This window comes from Prionailurus bengalensis, chromosome A2 (genome assembly GCF_016509475.1).
Source record: "Prionailurus bengalensis isolate Pbe53 chromosome A2, Fcat_Pben_1.1_paternal_pri, whole genome shotgun sequence".
Taxonomy (NCBI): domain Eukaryota; kingdom Metazoa; phylum Chordata; class Mammalia; order Carnivora; family Felidae; genus Prionailurus; species Prionailurus bengalensis.
In genome coordinates, this window is record NC_057348.1 from 20,217,393 (window position 1) to 20,242,655 (window position 25,263).

At 37.7% G+C, this 25,263-nt stretch overlaps 1 protein-coding gene across 13 annotated transcripts in view; it reads left to right on the forward strand.

The window, feature by feature from the left end:
• The window catches only part of DOCK3 (dedicator of cytokinesis 3), a 598,286-nt gene that overhangs the window by 453,373 nt on the left and 119,650 nt on the right, over positions 1-25,263 (forward strand). For all 13 annotated transcript variants that reach the window (XM_043587437.1, XM_043587445.1, XM_043587439.1 and 10 more), the window contains 4 exons: positions 1,196-1,277; positions 6,232-6,292; positions 7,579-7,726; positions 22,951-23,039. In XM_043587437.1, the coding sequence (XP_043443372.1) occupies positions 1,196-1,277; positions 6,232-6,292; positions 7,579-7,726; positions 22,951-23,039 (380 nt within the window). The remainder of the gene's footprint in view (positions 1-1,195; positions 1,278-6,231; positions 6,293-7,578; positions 7,727-22,950; positions 23,040-25,263) is intronic.

Consider the following 25,263-nt stretch of genomic DNA (forward strand, 5'->3'; position numbering starts at 1 on the left):
CTAAATATCAATGTCCCTCAGGATTCCAACCAAAGCCGTTTTTTTTCTTCTCCTTCTGTGTACATCTTCTCCTTATTCCCATCCAATCCCCTGGCTGAAAAAAGTCTCAAGTTTACATCTGGCCCAAATAATTTCTCAGCTTCATTTATGCATATTTAATTGTCTACCAGGACCACAAGCTTTATGAAAAAAAGTACCTTGTATGTATCTTGTTCCCATTTGTATTCCCATGTTTAGCACACAGAATTTAACAACTATTTGTTGACTAAATGAACAGATGAATACATGAACAAAGTAAGCAACCTATGAAGTTGATATTAATTCTAGTACAATATTTTAATATTTACCTTTTTACTGATACCACATGTATGTAGTGAGTACATGACTGTGGGCACAGGAGAAATAAATTACTTTTAGAATCACATACTTAGTCTTTGCCATGGCTCAGTTTTCCTGTTGCAGTTGGTGGGGAGCCTTGGGATGAAGAGGTGGGAAACTGAGCCTGGGCAGGAGCAGGCTACAGTGAGAGAGTGAAGAGACACCTCTCCAGATGTCACAAACACTCTGTCTCAGGTTTTTTAATCCAGTAATTTCCTTCAGGAATTAAGGAATAACTGTGTTGTTTGGGGAATAAAATATTTTAATGACCCCATTAAATGCCGATGGTAACTTTAGTTATAATACATTATTTCTCTTTGACTTTTTGCCCAAATTTTTGTAAGTCCCTATAACATTTTTTTTAGTACTAAAATTATTCCTAAGAGTTTTATAGGAAGACGTAAACTGGGTAATGTAGGTTCTTTTGGCTCTAGTATGATGAACATTTTTATGATCCATGGTTCAATCAGAGAATGTGTATGTTTGTTATGGGCTTAGCGTTATGACTGGAGCTTTGGGTGTATTTGGAAAAAAATACTAGATACTATCTTCATTTTGCCCCTCAGGGAGCACACACCTTTAGGGAGAGAAGAGCCACAACCAGCAAATAAACAACAGCTGTTAGGTAGTTTATAGTGTCCAGTGCATGCTGCTTGGCAAGAAAAATAGTGTCCTGCCATTAGACATGTACTTTTGGCCTTGCCTGTCACTATGAGCTGTTCTGAAAGTGTTTAGGGTTTCTCTATAAATGCCCTTTTTATTTGTTTTGGAGCATGTGGTCCCTTACATTTCTCTGTCTCTCTCTCCTACATTTCAGTGAGCGGTTTCTGGTGAGACTGAACAAGAATGGTGGGCCAAGGAACCCAGAGAAGATAGAACGAATGTGTGCCCTTTTTACAGTATGTGCAAATTCTCTTTCCCTTCACTGCTGTTGACTCTAGCCAGGGGCCTCCTGTGTGGATATTGTCACCCTGGAAACAAGCATTTATTCTTCTCCACACACTGGGGAGAATAGGACTTGATTTATGTTTCTATCAGGTTTTAATGAAATATTTAAAGAAAACTGAAATCAGCCACAATTTTTAATTGAACTTTTTGTTAAAGAAATATAATCAAATACATTTTACTAGTGTAGATTTTATAAGCTATTTAATAGAATAGACAAAACCTGAAAGAAGTCTTTCTTACTTTTCTTATTTAAGGCCACTGGGAATTTCTCTGATGTAGAAGTATAGTTTCTCTAAAGGCATCCACCAGATTTATAGCTTTGCAGTTTTTTAGTGAGTGCAGAGTGCATAGAAAGAGAGAGAAACTAAGTAGTTCATCTCTCTCACATACCAAATGGAGGGTCTTTTCCTCTATTATCTATACTTTCATTTTTTCCAAATAACCATGCTATCATTGATGGTCTCTAAGACCATAGGCATCAGCTCAGAGAAGTCTTATTAATCTGCTTATGGAAAGTGCTCAGTCTCACAATACCACGTTGCCTTATGAATTCTTCAGGTTGATTCTGATTTACTAAATGTTTTTTATTTAGTTAAAAAACTAAGTGTTCAACTTTGTTTATTTCAGTTAATTTATTTGCTAAAGGAAAAAACAAGACTATGTTACAATTTTAAACCAGTTTTGACTCTCACGGATTCTTTAATCTGCTTCAGTGATACTGAGATACATTAAGACCCATTAATGAAAGGAGGTGTGATAGTCTCACAGTGCCATTGCCCTTATGTGTGGTGCATGGTTGATAGGTGACAGTCAGGTAGCTCAGAGCTTACATTGTGCCTTTTAAACACAAGTGGGACTTATCTAAGGATCCGATATGTGACTTTCTCTGAAAGATAAAATTGGATTTGTTTACCTGACTTTTTTGTTCATTTACCACAACTTTATCTTTCAAAATCTCAATGTTACTGCAGAATCAGAAGCCACTTTCACGGGGATAGCTTCTAGTGAAAATGATCCAGATATACAGAAAGATTTATAAGACTAGTAAAGATAAAGTGATTTTTTTAATCCATCTTTGAATCTCCTAAACCTTAGGAGATAATACAGGAAGAAAGCAGGTAAAGCAGACCTATGAAGGCAGTTAAGGGAGGTGCAGTGGTTTAGTTTGGGAAAATCAACACTGTTTCTTCAGTAGGAAAGAACAAGGGAAAAAGTACAAGTTGCAGTTCCTTGGATTTAGGTTAGAATATTGGGGGAGAGCTTCTGAAGTGAGAGTGTCTAAACACTGAGATAATCCTCTGGGGCCATTTTTCTGAAACAATTAGTAAGAAATGAGACACGCATCTGTCTACAATGCCTCTGTGACTATAGGAGGTCTTTCTGGATCCTGGCTCTCTGATATTATTTGGTTAAAGCAGCAAAAGAAATCATTGATTCCTTGTTCTTTGGCATCAGAGCTTTGTGCATGTGCTATCCTTGAATATCATGAGTGCAGTCCTTGTCTCTTGAAAAATGAACTTAATTATGATGATGTTTCAATGTAATTACAGTAAATCAAAAATTTCATTTCGCAGCATTTTAATTATCTATATTGGCCCAGAGGCCTAAGCTGTACTCTGACTTTATAAATCAAAGATGCACATAACATTCATGATGTGCTCTTATTCTGCCACAATGGGAAGACACAAGGCTGCTAAAAATACCACTTCTATACTTCCCTTTGCACTATAGCCCTGGATTTTTTTAAGATCCCAAGAAGTGATTTGAGAAATTTTTACAAAGCACATGAAATTTTTGAACAAGATCGTCTTAGCCAGAATTTTCATGTTTAACTTTAAGTTATATGAAGTAATAATTTTGGTGGAACCTATTTTCTCACTTAAGACTTGAGTTCCTCCAGTGAGCTAAAGGGAGTTTTAAAGATTGGCATATGTGCTACAAAGTTTGAGAGTAAATGCACAAAAATGCAGCCAAAGCTGTGGTCGATGCCAGCCTGTTAGCTTACCTCAACATCAAGAAGAGAGAACCATACAAACTGCAGTTTTGCAGGATTACATAAGCAGACTTCAGAGCCACATTACAGACCAGCACATTACTCATGGTTCAACCCTGTTCTCTGTAAAACCTGTGTTTTTTTTCCTGACCTTGTTAGATTTCAGAGCTTCCTGTCCAGGAAGAATTTTATCAAGAAGGAGGTGTTTCATATTTATGTGAATGTCTAATACTGTGAGGATTTTGCTAACTTTCATGATAAACAGTGGCTATGAGTGTATGAGTGTGTGAGAACATGTCTGTGAATTTACTCATTATTCAATACCCAGTGATTCACACAAAGTGCCTGGCAAATACTAGGGCCTCCATAATGATTTGTTACATAAGTAAATGAATATGTTCATTTCTTATTATATTTGAGTGACCAAGTCAGAAAATGAACTTGTGCTGTTTTCCCTGCTTTCATTGGCATTAGATTTTCTACATTTATTTATACTCTTCTGCTTCTTCTGTAGCATAAGTATGAATAAATTGGCTTTGTTTTATATTTGTAAATCCCATTATCTCTACAGAAAAAGGGCAGTTCAGGCACAGGAAAGTGAGTTGACTTTTCCATGTTTCAAATGGAACATCATTAACTGAGTCTAAGATGCTGAACCCCAAGTAGGATTGGAGTATATATGCTCCAATGAGTAAATCTAAATTCTTATTCTGCTCACCAGATGAATGGTGGGAATCTCTCCTCCCATCTTGGTTTTACAGGACTTGTAAGTATTTTAACCTGGATAGTCATACTTGGTACTTAGTCTTAACGACTGTATGTTTACTAACTCTGTGTTAACTGTGTTTAACCATACACTTATGTTTAATGTGATAGCTTTCACATTGAAATTTGACATTTAAATTATGTGGGACTGACAATAATTTTACTTAAAATGTTTTTTTTGTACTGAATATTACCATTACGTATTTATTCACTTCAAATAAATACCACACAGAGTTCTGGGTACCATGTACAACATGGTCAGAAAGGGCCCCTACTTGGAACTACTTGGACAATACCATAAACTGTATTTAAGTTTTCTTTCTTCCACATACTAAGAGCCAAGAGAGAGGTCCTGTGCTCATGTGTACAGCTGATCTGATTATTGTTTGATCATCTTTGGTAACTGGCTTGAATTCTGAGATGTAGGGATTAGTAATTAAACTGGTTATTTGATAGTTTGGATTAACACAGTCCAAGCTATGTAGAAGGAACCATTTCATTTTGAAATGTGTCAAACATTTCTATATCTTTCAGTAAATAGATATATTTCAGTCCCCCCAAAAAAACACATATAAGTGGTAATCTGTTTTTTAATTTTTATTTGTTATTTAGTAGCCATTTTTAATGTGTCAAAATACAGTGATATTTTGAGGATGTCATTTTAAATTACATTTCTAAATTAAAGAAATTGGTGAAATGGAACCTGAACCATACTTTTTCAATATCAAAAGACATCTTTCATGTAAAAATATTTCTTAGTGTTTCCAGAGATACCAACTCGTGTTAAATTATTTTGTAATCTATTTCATTACAAGCACGTTTCATTATACCGTCAAGAATTTGGTGAAACATCATAACCATCTAGAATCTAAAAGTTTCAATTTCACCCTTGCACATTACTTTTTAATGTCTCCTTTCCTTTGGTATGTTTTGGCCCACTCCATAGGGTAGAGCTGGGACTGTGGGGAGGCAAGCAAAGCCCAGGACCCTGAGAGTGAGACCTCCTTATTAAACTTTGCACCTTAGGTGCCTTGCTTGCCTCACCCTGGTCCTAACCCTGCAACAAGGTATAAAAATAAAGCAAACATGGAGACTCTGGATCTCAAAGCTCATTCAAAATTATAACTGTCACTTGATTGTCCCTTTCCTGGATTTACTAAAAAGAAAAAAGCAAAGGGGACCAATCAGAAGATGAAAGATAGGAAGGAAAGGAAACGAAGGGACCTTTTCTTTAGAAGCAAAAGGGAAATCTTGGAAACCTGTCCCATTAAGGACAGAGGTTATTCCATCAATCATTATGAATTCACAACAGTATCTCAGAGTGAGCAGTGGTTGTTGACCTGGTGAAAAGTCTGAAACAGAGTATATATTAAAGAGTGTGTTATTACTTTAAGTACAATTGAAGTATAAATACATAATCATAATTTTTATAATGATAATTTTTATTTCAAAATGTGTTCTTAGCATAAATAACTTAATGTATAAAATCATTTTCATAACTCTAATTTTATAAGTTCCTGACTGGATCAGATTTGCTTACTTATAGGAAGCCCTTAGAATTTTCCAGATAAGATTATTTTCAGCATTATACTTCAGTATGGATGATGCATATCTGAAGTTAGAAATGGACATCCAATTATTGAGGTTTCATTAAGGCTAAATTAGTCTCTTCGCAAGGGAACATATCTACTGTATAATAATCATTGTGGACAACAGAACAAACATAAAATTAGTAAAGAATAAACTTAGAATTTTAGTCATTAATAAGCTGATTGGTGTTTTCCCATTTTTTTCCTGCATTGAACGCTCCTTTTGTTATATTTTCATGTGATATTAGAATAAACATGGATAAGGCAATATCAAGATGATTTATAATGTGAAAACTCTTGTAGATATTTGTTGGGTGTTCTCAATAAAAGCTGGAAAAATATTATCATTAAGATAAACTCCCAGAGGCATATAAGATATTCAAACTTTCACTGCAGGAATCTTATAAACACTAAACCTCTATGTGCTTTAGTCCCCCTCCCCATCTATAACATCTGCTAAAAGCAACAAAGGCAAATGATTGTGAGGTTCAAAATGAATTTTTATTATTTTCTGTGTATTTATTACCTTAATTTACTTGTTTTCTTTTCTTTCTTTAGGATCTGAGCAGCAAAGATATGAAGAGAGATTTATATATAGTTGCGCATGTGATACGAATAGGTACTGTCGACCTTATCCGTTCACATGACTAAGACCAGTCCACCTTGGGATAAGTATCTACTATGTTTGAGCTCTAGCATCTCCCTAGCTCTTACCTACAATGTCAGGTCTCAGGATGAGCATCTAGCTTGTATTGGAACTCTACCTTAGGCTCAGCTGCTCTGGTAGCTATGAATTTGACATAAAGGAAAGTATTTTTTTCACTTAAAATCTTCTGCTCCCTACTTGGTTTTGGACCCAAGCTCTTTATTTCAAGGGGTCTGATTTTTCATATTCTTTCTATCACAATGCCCTGCCTTTGTACCAGCTTTCCATTTCAGAGATCTTACAGCGGGTTGCAGGCTTGCCAACTTAACTGGTGGTGAATGGCCTTTGTTGGATTTTGTATCCAAAAGTATGTATCTGTGATATTTTCCAGTAAATTACTGTCCTTGCTGCAGTAGATGTATAGTATATCACTTTTACCACACCCAAGATGAAAACAGTGATTTTTGCTACTGTTCCGTGGTTGATTTGCTCAGCTTTATTTCAGGCATATGACATAATTTGGAGGGTGTGACTAACCAAGTCTTCCTTGATAGGTTTGGGTTCTGGCATATCTTGTACATTTTTGTCAAAGAATATTTTTTAATCCTTTGCCAACAAAACACCTATTTTGCTATACTTTTGGGTTCTGTTTTGCTGTACTTCATAAGCATTTGCTGAGGTTCCAGTTTGGTTTTTGCAAGTCCTCTTGCCACTATAGGCACAGCCTTGGTAGGCAGGACAGGCAAGCTCCCATTCACTTTCTGAGACTACTTTGGCTCCAGCAGTGGTTCAGGAGCAGCTGGAAGAATAACATATGGTTGTTTGGTTGGAAGAATAACACGTTGTTACTATCTTTGCATACATAGTTTTTACCTGGCAGCTAAAACATTAAACTTTATATCCTTAATATGCCTAAGAAGTTTAAGTCTGTTAACACACTGGTTTTTCTAAGAAATTTGTAAAACCACTGTTTCATTCTAATATTATTAATAAATGGACTGTTGGTATTAAGGTAGATAATAAGTATGATCGATTGAATGTGGTGCAAGGGAAGAGCCCTGGCCAAAGGCCTGTTTGGCATTCCTCCACATACAGATTCTGCATCCTCGGATGGCTCCCTTCAATCCTAAATTAGTCTTCCGATTTAGTGTATCTCTAAGCTAGCACCTATATTTCTGGCATCCTTGGATGACAATCAGGTGATACTGGAAAGGAGCATGGAGTTCTCAGTGTGACTGGTGTTTCCTGCTGTGCTCCAGGCCGGATGCTCCTGAATGACTCAAAGAAAGGCCCTGCTCACCTGCACTACCGGCGACCATATGGCTGTGCAGTCCTAAGCATCCTGGATGTTCTACAGTCGCTCACAGAATTAAAGGAAGAAAAGGACTTTGTTCTTAAGGTTTACACGTAAGTAATAGACATCAAAAATATTAATGATTTGCAACATAAGGCATTCCAGCACTACCCTTGAGAGCAGCAGCGTTCAAGCTTTGTGGGACACAAAACCACCAGAGTATGTAGGATAGGGAGTTTTTTGAAAATGCAGAGATTTTGATCTAAGGTTTGGGGTGGGGCTCAGGAAGCTATATTCTTAGAAAGTTTCCCACGTGATCCTAAAGCAGCTAACTTTGGAAAATTCTATCCTAAGCTAGAAGTCTGGCAGTATAATCTTCTAAACTGCCTCTTCTATTTAGGATTAACCAACATTATTACATATTTATAGAAAAGCTAATAATGCAATTTCTTATGTGTTTTGGATGTAAGAGTCATCTTTGTCTAATACTTGCCCCCTAGCTATTGTAACTGAGGTAGGTACCAATGCAGATTGCTTCAAAGAATGATCACGAGTCAAATTGCCTGTCTTTAAAGAAAAACAAGTTTTTCTGAGGAGCTGTGGCTTCACTCTTCACATCTGGGACCACAGATCCATAAGTCACACCCAGTTAGCCCTGGCATTATTTTTAGTGTTCAACAGCCAATGAATCTGCCTTATAGAAGCAGTGCATCCTCCTCCTGATTCTTGTTAAGCAATAGAAAAAAACAAATGAAGAAAAGAAACATGGAATTGAGGCATATCATCAGTCTTTTCAGGTAGAGACTTAGGAATAAATAGTAGTGCTGAAAACATGATCAGTGGAGAGTTTAGTGAGTTTTCAAAGCAAGTGTATTTCTAACTATGGAAATTAAAAAAAAACACAATTATCTGTCCTCTATGGTTTTAACCCAATACTGTTTTCCCAAATAAAATCTAATACTGTCAATCACCATGTTAATATATCTTCACCATAATATTGTATGGATATTTTTCTGTATTATCTGTTATGATTCAGGCATAAAATGAACTTACTTCACAATTACACTTAATTTGGGCCTTTATAAAATCAACCACACTTTTATTGATTTCAAAATAATCACCTATTGATTTCAAAATAAGACCCCCTTATTACATATTTTGCCATAAGCACTATTCTGTTCAGAGTTCTGTACTTTATGGGATGAGGATCTTTCTTTGGAATAGTAACCTAAAAAGGAAATTTTGGTGGGTTTTCTCTTCCTTTCATGCGTTAGTCACAGACTTGCTCCATATACCAAGTCTCTCCATCGATAGCTGGTGGGAACTGCTTCTTGAAACACCTTCCTCCCTTTGAAAAGGACTAAACAGGAATCCAAAATCATCATCAGTATATTTTACTCCACTATATCCTCCCCAAGGGCAAGGAGTTTATAGATAGCACTCCTGAATTGCATCTCTTTGCATGTATCAGCTGTTCCTTGCTTCAGTGTGAATTCTCATTGTGGAGAGGGACTTGCACAGCATCTCTCTTGAAATCATGCTGTCAGGCTTAATTGGCCTAATTGCTTCTAAAACAACAGAAGATGGTTACCAAAAAAGTTTTTGGAAGGATAATAGAGTCAAAATGTAGGATAATTTTTCCATTTGAAAATATTAAGACTGTCAGACTTCCCAAATGCATGTTTGTGAAATTGATTTTGTGCACAGTATGGAATTCCTCTAGGATTAGTGCTTTAAATCCACATCAACACAGTGAATCTAGCTCTCAGAAGAAGCAATGTTTTCCAATGAGTTTCATGAGACAGCTCTGTTAGATTAAATTGGAAACTTTAAGGGCTTACTAATTGCTATTGATAGTGTTTTAGCCTTTGTTAGGAAAGGATTTTGCAAAGATTAAAAAAAACCTTGCATAATTTCAATCAATGAATTGGCAAAGTATCTCATTAGTTGTTGACATTCTCATCATTTCTTTCATTATTCAGAGTCAGCCTCAACCAGCGAAGATTGAAGCTCCCATATGTTTCTTGCTATAACCATTGTTCTGGCTTTATAGATGTTGTTTAATGTCATGTGTGTGTGGTAAAGGCCTCACATCCTTTTAAGAAAATCTCAACAAGAAGACAAGACATGAAAACTAGGTTGCTTCCTAGTGTGCCAGAAGCCTTAAAAGTCACAAATGAATAACAACTATATGCAGTTCAGTCCGATATAGATGTCATATGTTTCCTCTTGGCCAGAGGGACTGGGGTCACAGGCAGGCACAGGGCATGTTGCACCTGGAGCCTAGGACACAAAAGGAGAAGAGTGCTAATAAGAAGCTAAAGCCAACACTGGGGTGAAGTCAGGGTGCCGTAAATGATGCATGTGACCAAATACATGATGCTTCTGAATGTGCAGTGACCAATTCAAATTCACAATGAGACAGTTCAAATAAACATTTTTAGGTCAACCTTAATGAAATAAGAAAAAACAACTAGAATATTAAATCTATTATGTTATATTTTAAATCATATTTTATATTAAATGTGTAGTACCCATTACATACTCAATCACGTTATATAAAATTGAGAAGTATTGCTTTTTCCCCACTCTCACGTGATATAAGAAAATTTTATTCAAATTCTTCATATGCAACCATGCCATCAGGTTTTTATCAACATTAGAGCCACTTTCTATGTCATCTGACATGGTTTTCCAAGGCACATTCTTTCACTTCAATCAGGTTGGTTTTGATTTATCACTCTTTGAATCCTTGATGATGCTTTCACTGAAAGTTCATCTTGAGACTCAATTACACTTTTGCTGGACATTTGGACACTTTATGTTTCTTTGTCTTCATTTGTCCTGTAAGCCCTTGTATGTGACCTTAATGATACTGCTATTTACTATGCTGCTTTTAAGGTGAGTTTTACAATAACGTCCAGGTCTTCAATTTGGAAGTCATACCCAAGAATTATTACTAAATCTGTGTAGTTTTGCTATTTAAAAAAAATGTTTTAGGGGCGCCTGGGTGGCTCAGTCGGTTGGGCGTCCGACTTCGGCTCGGGTCACGATCTCGCGGTCCGCGAGTTCGAGCCCCGCGTCGGGCTCTGGGCTGATGGCTCAGAGCCTGGAGCCTGCTTCCCATTCTGTGTTTCCCTCTCTCTCTGCCCCTCCCCCGTTCATTCTGTGTCTCTCTCTGTCTCAAAAATAAATAAACGTTAAAAAAAATTTTTTTTAATAAAAAAAAATGTTTTAACCGATTGTGTCAGATAAGCTTTATGAGCATCTAAAACTTGCATTGATTGAGATAATTTCAAGCTAATGTCACTTACCCTAAACAGTGCTCTGACATTCAAAATAAAGGGATTCAGAGAATGCCCCATAACATGAAAGGATTTGTGAGGATGGAAATGTAAGGTGGCAACCTCTTCTCTTTTGTGATGACTGGAAGGGACCCTCGTATTTGAGATAGACACAGACATTTCCTCTGAACACTGCCTTTGGTGTCTTTGTTTCATAGCCACTTTATCCACAAAACTGCAACAAGAGTACTTGTTTAGGAGACAATCTTAAATAGACACCCATTCATAGATGGGTAAAGGGCCATTGGGCCATCCTTATTTTGGTACAGACCAAAAAAAAAAAAAAAAGCTCAAGTCTTTATGTATAACAACATTAAATGAAAATACTGCTTCTCACTTGCAAATCACTTAAGGCAGTAGCTCATATTTCTCCCTCTCCTAACTCAGTTCTTCCCAATTTTCTGTGAATCATCTCCTTCCCAATTTTCCACAGATCATCATCTACCCAGGACTGTTACCTGCTGTGTCTGTTGTCAGTATATGAGAGAGCATCTATACCAAATGTCTGCTCAGGCCATACAAAGAAGACCTAAATCCAGAAGGTCTGTGCCCATGGAACTGCTCTGTTTTGACTTGCAGTGCCTACTATCTCTAGCCTCAGAGTCCAGTGGATTTGTTTGTGTGTTAGTGCTGCTGCAAAACAGAACTCATTAAATATAAGTGAGAGTAAAGAAAGTCAGCTCAGGATTACTCACTCCTGTTCATGAAGAGGTGAGAAAGCTCATGACTCTAACATATACCTAAGTGTTGGCGCATTGAGGTCCCAAGTATTTTCTGCCACAAGCTTGAAAAACACACATGCATTCTCCCTTCCTTTTCTGTTCTCCAGCGAGCGTGACTTTGAAAGAATGATGGCTTTAAGAGTAGACCAACAGAGAACTTCCTTCATGTAACAACTTTGGTAGCTGATTTAAAAGTAGCCAGATGGGGGGGCATAGGTGATTCAGTCAGTTGAGCATCCAACTTCAGCTCAGGTCATGATCTCACAGGTTCATGAGTTTGAGCCCCAAATTGGGCTCTGTGCTGACAGCTCAAAGCCTGGAGCCTGCTTCAGGTTCTGTGTCTCCCTCTGTCTCTGCCCCTTCCCTGCTCATGCTCTGTCTCTCTGTCTCTCATAAATAAATAAATAAATAAATATTTTAAAAAAATAAAATAAAATAATAAAAGTAGCTAGTGGTATGATCCCATCTTGATTTTTTTTAAGATAATACTTTCATCTATTAGAAGGTTGGATAGATGAGGGGATTGGTAGATAGAAGCTGTTAGATTTACAGAAATCATCCTAATTCCCTGAACTTCAGTTTCCTCATCTACAAAATTGAAAAAAAAAAAAAAAAGAATAAGGTAATATAAGAGACAAAAAAATCCATATGAACTAGTGAATCCAACAGGAAAAACTAGTATATAGATGAGAGGAAATAAGGTATAACCAAGAAATGGGCATGCAGCCTGTCCTCTAAAAAGGAGTTTCCTATATTATTTTTGCTAATGACTCTTGGTTATTGGCAAGTTTCACTTTTACATCTAAACTATAAATCCTATATAATTCCATGCATGATATCTTCATTACTCTATGGAGTCACATAAAATTCAACCTATTTTCAGTAGAAATGCCAGCATACATTTGCTTCATGCTCTGTACTCTTTCAGAGCCCTTCTAGATAATATAATCACACTGAAACTTCATACCAACCCTGTGCACTGAGTGGGGCTTCACTATCTTACAGAGGAAGAGATGGTCAACACCACAGTTGAGTAAGTGACTCAGTGAATTAATGGCATTTCTTCAAAGAACAAGAAATGGTACTGATCATGTTTTTTAAATAATGTTTTTAATGTTTATTTATTTATGAGACAGAGCATGAGCAGGGGAGCGACAGAGAGAGGGAGACACAGAATCCGAAGCAGGCTCCAGGCTTCGAACTGTCAGCACAGAGCCTGATGTGGGACTTGAACTCATGAACCATGAGATCATGACCTGAGCCAAAGTTGGATACTTAATCAACTGAGCCACCCAGGCACCCCTGAAGTGATCATATTTTGATTTAAAAATTAATCTTTCATTTAACATATAATAATTCAAAAAAAGCAACAATAACAAAAAATTCTAGGCATAGAAGGCATATCATAAGCTTTACTTGACATGTTATTTTTTATTTTTTAAAATTTACATCCAAATTAGCTAGCATATAGTGAAACAATGATTTCAGGAGTAGATTCCTTAATACCCCTTACCCATTTAGCCCATCCCCCCTGCCAAAACCCCTCCAGTAACCCTCAGTTTGTTCTCCATATTTATGAGTCTCTTTTGTTTTGTCCCCCTCCCTGTTTTTATATTATTTTTGTTTCCCTTCTCTTATGTTCATCTGTTTTGTCTCTTAAACTCCTCATATGAGTGAAGTCATATGATTTTTGTCTCTCTCTGACTAATTTCACTTAGCGTAACACCCTCCAGTTCCATCCATGTAGTTGCAAATGGCAAGATTTCATTCTTTTTGATTGCTGAGTAATACTCCACTATATATATATACCACATCTTTATCCATTCATCCATCGATGGACATTTGGGCTCTTTCCATACTTTGGCTATTGTTGACAGTGCTGCTATAAACATGGGGGTGCATGTGTCCCTTCGAAACAGCACTCATATATCCCGTGGATAAATGCCTAGTAGTGCAATTGCTGGGTCGTCGGGTAGTTCTATTTTTAGTTTTTTGAGGAACCTCCATACTGTTTTCCAGAGTGGCTGCGCCAGCTTGCATTCCCACCAACATTGCAAAAGAGATCCTCTTTCTCCACGTCCTCGCCAACATCTGTTGTTGCCTGAGTTGTTAATGTTAGCCATTCTGACAGGTGTCAGGTAGTATCTCATTGTGGTTTTGATTTTTATTTCCCTGATGATGAGTGATGTTGAGCATTTTTTCATGTGTTGGTTGGCCATCTGGATGTCTTCTCTGAAGAAGTGTTTATTCACGTCTTGTGCACATTTCTTCACTGGATTATTTGTTTTTGGGTGTTGAGTTTGATAAGTTCTTTGTAGATTTTGGATACTAACCCTTTATCTGATATGTCCTTTGCAAATGTCTTTTCCTATTCTGTCGGTTGCCTTTTAGTTTTGCTGATTGTTTCCTTCGCTGTGCAGAAGTTTTTTATTTTGATGAGGTCCCAGCAGTTCATTTTTGCTTGTTTCCCTTGCCTCCGGAGACGTGTTGAGTAAGAAATTGCTGCAGGCAAGATCAAAGAGGTTTTTGCCTGCTTTCTCCTCGAGGATTTTGATGGCTTCTCGTCTTACATTGAGGTCTTTCATCCATTTTGAGTTTATTTTTGTGTATGGTGTAAGAAAGTGGGCCAGGTTCATTCTTCTGCATGTCGCTGTCCAGTGTTCCCAGCACCACTTGCTGAAGAGACTGTCTTTATTCCATTGGATAGTCTTTCTGCTTTGTCAAAGATTATTTGGCCAGGGGCGCCTGGGTGGCGCAGTCGGTTAAGCGTCGACTTCAGCCAGGTCACGATCTCGCGGTCCGGGAGTTCGAGCCCCGCGTCGGGCTCTGGGCTGATGGCTCAGAGCCTGGAGCCTGTTTCCGATTCTGTGTCTCCCTCTCTCTCTGCCCCTCCCCCGTTCATGCTCTGTCTCTCTCTGTCCCAAAAATAAATAAATGTTGAAAAAAAAAATTTAAAAAAAAAAGATTATTTGGCCATACGTTTGTGGATCCATTTCTGGGTTCTCTAGTCTGTTCCATTGATCTGAGTGTCTGTTCTTGTGCCAACACCATACTGCCTTGATGCTTACAGCTTTGTAGTATAGCTTGAAGTCTGGGATTGTGATGCCTCCTGCTTTGGTTTTCTTTTTCAAGATTGCTTTGGCTATTTGGGGTCTTTTCTGGTTCCATACAAATTTTAGGATTGTTTTTTCTAGCTCTGTGAAGAATGCTGGTGTTATTTTGTTAGGGATCGTGTTGAATATGTGGATTGCTTTGGGTAGTATCGACATTTTAACAATATTTGTTCTTCCTATCCAGGAACATGGAATCTTTTTCCATTTCTTTGTGTCTTCTTCAGTTTCTTTCATCAGCTTTATATAGTTTTCAGTGTATAGATTTTTCACCTCTTTGGTTAGATTTATTCCTAGGTATTTTATGGTTTTTTGTGCAACTGTAAATGGGATCGATTCCTTGATTTCTCTTTCTGTCACTTCATTGTTGGTGTATAGGAATGCAACTGATTTCTGTGCATTGATTTTATATCCTGCAACTTTGCTGAATTCATGAATCAGTTCTAGCAGTTTTTTGGTGGAATCTTTTGGGTTTTCCATATAGAGTATCATGTCAACTGCGAAGAGTGAAAGTTTAACCTGCTCCTGGCCGATTTGGATGCCTTTTATTTCTTTGTGATGTCTTATTATAGAGGCTAAGACTTCCAATACTATGTTGAATAACAGTGGTGAGAGTGGACATCTCTGTTTTGTTCCTGACCTTAGGGGGAAAGCTCTCAGTTTTTCCCCATTGAGGATGATATTAGAGTTGGGTCGTTCATATATGGCTTTTATGATCTCGAGGTATGATCTTTCTATCCCTACTTTCTTTAGGGTTTTTATCAAGAAAGGATCCTGTATTTTACTTGACATGTTATTTTTAAGTGTCAATTCTTTATGGCCAATATGTAGTTTTTATTGCTGTGGCTTGGGTTATCATATTTCTTATTAACTAGTAATAATAAAGGCACAAGTTATGTTAAAAACTGCATTAATATTTGTGTGAAAATTTGAACATGTCTAACCAGAAGTAAACCCTAATAGAAATAAATGCAAGATATATCATCCATCACAAAGATACATGTAAAAACATAGATCATACAGTACAAAAACTGCTATAAAAGAGCATTTAAAAAATCAGAAAGGCTAGAGGAAAGGACAAAAGAAGTCCCATTCGTATCAATTATAATAATAAAAATAATTGAGCTGAAATAAAATCCTATTAGGTAAAAATTTCCAAAGTAAAGTAAAAACACAGAATCTATATATATGATATTCATGAGATTCACAAAAAAGAGACACAAGAAGTGTAAAAATAAAGCAGCTAAGTATAAGAAATACAAACAAATGTCACAATATTGATTATAAATTGTAAGGTGAAAGGTATGAAATGGGTGTGCTATGTCAGGAGTGTCAGGATTGGTAGAAAAAGAACATACACACACACTATAAAAGTAAATTCAGTTTCATATTTCATCCTCTAAGAATACATGATCTCACTGGAAACAAAGTGGCCTCTCAGGGCAGTCACAGACACAGCACGTGACAGCACCACTTACTCTCTCAGCCCCAGAATCCTCAGCAGAACCAGCCCCAGATTACATGGTCTCTGCAAAGTAGAAGGTTACTACTCTGCTAGTCATTAGATTCAGGGTTCATAGTCCCATTCTGGAGAAATTTGCCCAACAGTCTATGTATCTCAGTTTAAAGGAAGTTGACCAAATTCGGCCTTCTTAACTGGTGGAGAAAGGAGAGCCAGCACCCAGGTGTCCTTACCAACATCTCCACCCCCAGTTTGCCAGAATTCCAGAAAGCCCTTTTCTCCCTCCACAGGAATAGAGATTTACTTATACTGATATGTGGTGGAATTTATAGTGAAGATCTAATTGTCTTGACCTTAATGCATATAATAAATATTGACTCAAAATTATTATAGTCAGTTTATTACAAATACAAAGAGAAGATAAAAGTACAATAAAAGCAAGAGAATTTAATATGCATCTTGACATACAGGAAGACAAAAATAAATAAGGATGGAAATAAATATTTAAATCAGGTAAATAAATCTGACTTAGAGAATCTGAATAAGGTTGATGTGACAGAAAATAATAGTCAGCATCTTTGAACACTCATCATGGGCCATTGTTACTCCTCTTTTATAGATAAGAAAACAGGGCATAGAGCCATGAGGCATGTGCTTGAGCAGCCTGGTAAGAGACCATGCTCTTAGCCTCTTACTCTCCTACTTCCAGATAAGGTGAGCATAATTTGTCATCTAAATCAGGACATTCTGATAATCAAAAGGAGTGCTGTTGATGCCAGTACAGCAGGTGTAAATGGAGTATCCCAGCTCATCAAGCCATATGGTCCTCCCAGCTCTAAACAAATCTTTTATCCAATGAACAGAATACATCTTTTCCAGTGCATGTGGAACATTTACAAAAATTACTCATAGAAAAAATTTCCATAAATTCAATAAGGACAAGCCACGCTCTCAGTTCACAGTGCAATTAGCATATAATGCATCGTATTAGTTATCCAAAAGGGAAAAGCCATATAATCACCCTGATATCAAAAAAGATACTTGACGAAGGTCAATCTTCGTTCCCAATTATTTAATAATTTCAGCTTATTAAAGTCAGAATAAAATGCTGTTTGTTGCAGTTTGAGGAAGTTAATGGATATCAGTAATTTGGTTCTGAGAGCAAAATGTTAAGCAGCTATAAATAGAAATGGATATATGATGTAGAGTAGAATCAAAATTTATAGTGTGTATATGTACTCTCTATATGTGTGTATGTAAATAGTATAAATAAACATGTCACTTTTATTAGCAAGAAAACTTAAATTTGAGATCATAGTTTATTTAGATCTATGAGCCACACGGACTTTTATATTTGTTTCCCATGGCTACTATAACAGATTACCGCAAGTGTGGTGATTTATAACATAGAAATTTATTCTCACAATCTGGAGGCCACAAATCTGAAATCAAGATGCCAGCAGGACCACACTCCTTCTGGAGGCTCTAGGGGAAAATCTGTTCTTTGCATCTTCTGGGGGCTGTCAGCCTGCCTTGTCTTAGGGCTTCATCACTCTAATTCTGCTTCTATGGTCACATTGCCTCCTCCTCTTCTGTCTGTAACTTCTTCTCATCTCTTAAATCTTCCCCTGCCTTTCTCTAAGGACATTTGTCATTGAGGTTGGACTCACCCAGATCATCCAGGATTATCTACTGATCTCAAGAACCTTAATTTAATTACGTCTGCAAAGACCCTTTTTCCAAATAAGGTAACATTCACAGGTCCCAGGGATTAGGATATGGATATACTTTTTAGGTGCCACCATTCAACCCACTACAACTTGTGATTAATGTGAACCCTGAATTAGAAAGACTATTAGAGTCATCATCAATGTGGAGCCTCTGTGGTGGCACAGAGGGATTGTGTGTTTTCTGCAAACAGGTTGGTCCCAAAAGAGGGGAGAGGTAGAACTGAGATGTTCATGCCCAGGTCCTTCTCCTAAAAGCACTGGCCAAAGAAGTCATTCCTTCTCCCAGGAAAGTGACTACAAGGGGCCAAAAAATGTTACTTTTGGAAGAAGCCCTTCTATCACCTGGAAAGAGAAGTTAAATTAAGTATTCCTATTAAAGAGAGAGAGAGAGCATGCTATTTGTCTTTTTTTTAAGTCTGTGCTAAAATAAACATATATAAGTTGTAAAATAAGAAATAGTTTAAATTTCTCATAAATAAAAATGTAATTTCTCATGGCCTATGAGTGCACATCCAGAATATATCAAATTGGTTTATTTGTATCAGCTTGGTCTTGGAGATTCTGTTCAATTGGGCCATTTTTATAGAAATATGTGCTGTTTTTCTTCGTTCTTCTGGATACTTCTCTCTTTTTTTGCACTATAAGTAAGGACTACATAAAACAGTGGTCATCATCAGTAGTGTTCTTAAATCTGTAGGTTATTGCCTCTTTTCCAGCTTTTTAGGATTTTCAACCAAATAAAGGCCAAAATAAAGCAGGTCGCACCCAATGGGAGAGAATTTTAATATGGAGTATTTGCACTAAATTAAGTTTTAAACCATAGGCAAGACTAAATAGTTGTAGTAGAGACAAAATGGGAATGCTGACTGACATCAGGGACACAAGTACCCTGAAGCCTGGTGTAGGAGTGAGGCTTTCAGGGTTACAGTACTCTGTAGCCTCTTTTTTTCTACACCAGCTTTGGGGACCAGGCAGACCTATGTTTAGACTCCAGCTCATTTCACTCTTCTCAGTAAAATGAACATGGTAATACCAATCTTATAGGATTATGAGAATTAAGTGAAATAAAATATGGGAATATACTCTAACCACTACTTCCCTATAGTAGGCCCCCTTCTAAAAATGCAAACTTAAAGGTCCTACAAATAGCCCTCTAAAATTTCTTAAACATTTTTTTGTGTTGCTCCCCTTGGGGAAAGATGAGAAGAAAGTTGGGTGAATAGCCATCATAAACACGGAAATTTAGAAGTTAAAGAGGTGGTGGGAATGCAAGCTGGTGTAGACACTCTGGAAAACGGTATGGAGGTTCCTCAAAAAACTAAAAATAGAACTACCCTATGACCCAGCAATTGCACTACTAGGCATTTATCCACGGGATACATGAGTGCTGTTTCGAAGGGACACATGCACCCCCATGTTTATAGCAGCACTGTCAACAATAGCCAAAGTATGGAAAGAGCCCAAATGTCCATCGATGTATGAATGGATAAAGAAGATGTGGTATATACATACAATGGAGTATTACTCGGCAATCAAAAAGAATGAAATCTTGCCATTTGCAACTACATGGATGGAACTGGAGGGTATTATGCTAATTTAAATTAGAGAAAGACAAAAATCATATGACTTCACTCATATGAGGACTTTAAGAGACAAAACAGATGAACATAAGGGAAGGGAAACAAAAATAATATAAAAACAGGGAGGGGGACAAAACAGAAGAGATTCTCAAATATGGAGAACAAACTGAGGGTTACTGAAGGAGTTGTGGGAAGGCTACAATGGGCTCCCCATTGTAGAGGGATGGGCTAAATGGGTAAGGGGCACTAGGAATCTACTCCTGAAATCATTGTTGCACTATATGCTAACTAATTTGGATGTTAACTTTAAAAAAAAAAAAAAAGTTAAGGAGGTGGTGAGGAAGAGGCAAATGCTACTGTGTGCTCTGGTGCATGAGTGAATGAGAAAAGTATTCTGAACTCTGTTGAACAGAGCCTGCACACCTGCTCCGGTGCTTCTGGTGCTCTGGATACTTGGGAATCGCATGTAGAAAACCAAAAACCTCTCGCCTCTCTGTCCTATCCCTTGAGTAAAATCCCTGGACATGTAGTAGTTGAAGTACTATGCTGGTTATCTCCTCTGTGAGGAGAGCAGACTGCTACAGAGGCATTACAGACCTCTTTTCAATCATAATCCCTCGTGTCTCATAATTGAGGACAAACTACCAACATCAATAATCATGCTCTAAATATTAATTTGGGTATAACATGATGCTTCTATAATCACAACTCATTTGATTACTTAATAAATGTTTATATTTATAATTTTTCCTTACAAAATACCCTAGTGATTGGTTAAAATATGCTGATGACACCACATCCACTTAGTTTTAGATGATTTAAGTAACCCCTTGGCATTTAGGAAAGGGAGACATTTGAAAGATCAGTTAGGAAGTGATTACACTGGTCCAGAAGAGAGATGATAATGGTTAAACCAAGACCATGAAGAAGAGAGATCAATGAGGTAATACACATTGTCAATGTGAAAGTGGTTGACAAAGCAGTATCTCCACTGTACTGCCAAAAACCATTAATATTTTATTGGAGAAATGCTGAAGTTACACCATCTATCAGAGGGAAGGAGTTAATTTTCAAGACTCTTCTTTTGCAGTGAGAGGGGGAGTATGTTATTTATGACAAACTGTAGTCAGATTTCTGTTAAAGAAAGTAACTACTAATCTTGTAAACCTAGAAAGTGACAAAAAAAAAAGCTGACAGCAAGACAAGTCTTTGAATCCTCACCAGCTGGGCACTCTGATGTACTGACTGGTTGGAAGAGATGAGACAGTGAGCATGTCAGACAGGAAGGGCTGGATGTACTGCTGCCAGCACCTCTCACTTTTGATTTCCAACTGAGTTGCTAAATCACAAGTGCTCATGTTAAAGAACGGTCTCCCTCTTCCTTTGTTTGGAAGGAATTCTATAAGTAGAAAATTATCCTCACAGCTCTGGACTATGAGAACCTCATCTTTGATAATTCTTTGCAACATCTCTGAGTAACTGAGGCTTATTTATACTGACTCAGGAGTCCAAAGAGTAATAAAATTAAACTAATGACTAATTTCCTTTATCTCTGAATGACTTCTATACAAACCCTTTTACTTAGTTGTGTTTCACATTGCGTGTACTTCACGCTCCTGGACGACTTTTTCTGTTGTTAAGTCTTTACACTATTTTTTTGGTTCCTTACTCTTTGATATCTTTTTTATTATTTGAGTGTAGCTGACACACAACATTACATTAATTTCAGGTATACAGCGTAATTATTCATTTTCTCTATACATTATGCTATGCTCACCACAAAAAAAAAAAAAACAAATACCATACCAAATCCAACAATTACACTATTGTTTACCCAAAGAAAACAAAAGCACTAATTCAAAAAGATATACGCACCCCTGTGTTTATTGCAGTATCATTTACAATAGCCAAAATGTGGAAGCAACCCAGGTGTGTCCATCAATAGATGAATAAATAAGATATGGTATACACACACACACACACACACACACAAATGGAATATTGTGCAACTTAAAAAAAAAAAAAGATGAGATCTTGCCATTTGTGACAACATGGATGGACCTAGAGGGCATTGTGTTAGGTAAAATAAGTCAAACTGAAAGTCAAATACCATATGATTTCACATGCTAAAACTCTCACTGGGGTTTCCTATTTAAGTGGCCATGCTGGACTGCACACTTCTGAGTAAGCATGGAAAAATCCTGTAAGTTTTCCTTTGTGCATGGGTCTTAAATTTTGGAAGGTCATACCTTCCTATGCAACAGGGAAAGGGGGTGCCAAGGCTATAGAGACTCCTGTTGTCGCATGGAATTTTCAAGAGATGACCATAATCTCATTTCAGTTGTTTCATTGAGGTGTCTGCATTAGGATGAGGAATCCCTGGTGTCTGTCTGTAAACTATACCAAGTACTTGTGTGGTTGTAGCTGTCTTGGAATTGCCCGTTAGAGAAATTAACAGAGGTGCAGTGTTGTTCCTCTATTCTCTCTTTTGTCCCAATCTTGAAACCCCTAGGAAAGGACTTTATATGTTTAGACATTTCAACCTTTTCTGCTAAGCCTTCCTTCCTCTTGATTATAGAGGATTTCACAGTGGACCAAACTCACTATTCTCCTAAACTTTTCTTCCTCTCTTGGCCTGGCTGAAACAGCAACAAGCAAATATCCACACTGCTCTGAGCTTAATAGGATTTTCCTCTGGAGCCAGTATAAAGACTATTGAATGATGATACAAAGTCAGTGCAAGGCATGGCAGTGGTAATTGTCTAGAGGAACTATTATTTCCCCTCTCAGGAACTTGCCTCTGGAACCTACTGTGTGTGTGTGTGGGTGTGGGTGTGGGTGGGTGTGGGTGTGGGTGTGGGTGTGTGTGTGTGGTGTAAGAGACTAGAAGAGAAAACTTAGGGGCACCTGGGTTGCACAGTTAGCTAAGCATCCGACTTCAGCTCAGGTCGTGATCTCACAGTTCGTGCATTCAAGCCCTGCATCAGGCTCTGTGCTAACAGCTCAGAGCCTGGAGCCTGCTTCAGATCCTCTGTATCCTTCTGTCTCTTCCATCTCCCACTCATTCATATTCATTCTCTCTCTCTCTCTCTCTCTCTCTCTCTCTCAAAAAAAAAAAAAAAGAGAAAAGCTTGTGATGTAGGAGATTGCTACTTTAGAGAATAGGATATTTTGCCAATTAAAAATATTTGTTGACATTCATTTTAGAGTTTCCACCCTTTACCCAAGTGTGAATCTTCCATGAGCCTTAACAGAAAACATGCCTTGTCTAATTTAGTAAAACAGGAAAGTGAGTTTGAAGTTTGCCTTCAAAGTTGGTGTTTCAGTTGGAACATCAGACCAGATGTTTAAAAGTCTTGAGAGCCATAACACCTGTCCTTCTGTTGCAGGTGCAACAACGAGAGTGAGTGGTCCCAGATCCACGAGAATATCATCCGCAAGTCCAGCGCCAAGTATTCTGCTCCCAGCGCCAGCCATGGTAACATAGTTCTCTGGCTAGAAAACTTTGTGTTGCATTTACTGTTCCTGATCATACAGACCTATAGATCATACATTGAATTTGTGTGGATCAGCCGCCATATGTAAAGTTCAATTCCCCACAGACATTTGTTCTCCTGCCCAGTCATTTTCTACTATTTCTTTTTGTGATAATTTGAGACCTTCCCTAATACTTTCAACCAAAATACATTTTCTGTTCTTTCTATAATGGATTCCATGTGCTTTGATAGGTAACTTAAGTTCTAATTTAAATCAAAAGCAAACAAAAAGGTTTCAGAGTTTGTGACATTGTGAAGTCTGTGTTTTCCTGAATAAAGAATACACACCCCAGTCAAAAATAAAAGACAAATATTAATAATCACTTTTTCTATTCCTGTTCAGTGTTAGCATCACAAAGAAAGCCTGACACTAATGGGAATCAGTGTTTGGTCTGCCAATATCATTCAGGAACTGAAATAGACAATCTTTATTTCACAGCAGCTTTTATCTCCGTTCAATTTCTTTTCCTTTCCCCTCCTTTTCTTTTAAAACTGTTTAATTTCTATCTATATCTTGGTGTAATTCCACACATTAGAAAGATTGTGCTTTCTAAATTGAACATTAATTGCTTGATTAAATTAGAAGCACTATTTAAAAGCCTCTGAGCTTTTATATACCCTTGAAGATAGCTACCAAGTTTACATAGAACCATGCTTATTCCGACAGTTTTACCTATCATTTATTTCATAATATATTTTACATAACCTTATTTGTTTTTTAACTTTCATAGCCTCATTATAAATACAAGTGGGCCTTACATGACATTCTAAAGCCACTGCGAGGCATGGAAGTTTCCAAAGTTGTTAAGAAGTACTTAATTTTTTTCTTTATCAGGATCAGCACATATTCAACTAGGATGGCCCTCAGAGCAACTCCACACCAGAGGCTGCAAAGTTTGAGACCCTCAGATGGGAGTATTTGATTTCTCTAAAACTCTGTAGCACAGGGAGCCTCAGGGTCTCTCTCACAATTTTTAAGTGACTGTTTTTTTTCTATGTATGTGCCTGGATGCCAGGGAACTCCATGCAGTGCTTGAAAGGGAAGGGAGTCCATATTTCTCACCTAAAACTAGGCTAAAGCAGGAGGCAAATAAAATCTTGTTTTTAAAATATAAAAAAGTTAGGGGCGCCTGGGTGGCGCAGTCGGTTAAGCGTCCGACTTCAGCCAGGTCACGATCTCGCGGTCCGGGAGTTCGAGCCCCGCGTCGGGCTCTGGGCTGATGGCTCAGAGCCTGGAGCCTGTTTCCAATTCTGTGTCTCCCTCTCTCTCTGCCCCTCCCCCGTTAATGCTCTGTCTCTCTCTGTCCCAAAAATAAATAAAAGTTGAAAAAAAAATTAAAAAAAAAATATATAAAAAAGTTACTGGTGCAGTGGCTGGGTGGCTCAGTAGGTTGAATGTCCTACTCTTGATTTCAGCTCAGGTCATGATCCCAGTGTCATGGGATCGTGCCCCACATCAGGCTCTGCTTAGCATGGAGCCAGCTTAAGATTCTCTCCCCTCTGCCCCTCTTCCCTGCTCACAGCTTTTAATTATAAAAGAAAAAAAAAGTTACTGGTAATTTGGAAAACTCCCATTCATATCCATGTTTGTGGTGTTCTTTGCTTTATTTACTGTACTTGATTTGTAAAGAGTTACCTTTGGATACAAGTTCTTGGGACATGATATGATTAAAACATGAGAACATTTTGGGGAACCTGGGTGGCTCAGTCAGTTAAGTGTCTGACTTAGGCTCAGGTCATGATCCCCCAGTTCATGGGTTCAAGCCCTGCATTGGGTTCTCTGCTGACAGCTCAGAGCCTGGAGCCTACTTCAGATCTGTGTGCCTCTCTCTCTGCCTCTCCCCACTTCTCTCTCTCTCAAATAAACATTAAAAACTTTTTTTAAAAAAAACATGGAGAACATTTTAGAAGAAAGATGGTAGTAATAATACACTTTTTAAAACAGCTGAAAGAGGGGCGCCTGGGTGGCTCAGTCGGTTAAGTGGCCGACTTCGGCTCAGGTCATGATCTTGCACTCCGTGAGTTCAAGCCCCGCGTCGGGCTCTGTGCTGACAGCTCAGAGCCTGGAGCCTGTTTCAGATTCTGTGTCTCCCTCTCTCTGACCCTCCCCCGTTCATGCTCTGTCTCTCTCTGTCTCAAAAATAAATAAACGTTAAAAAAAATTAA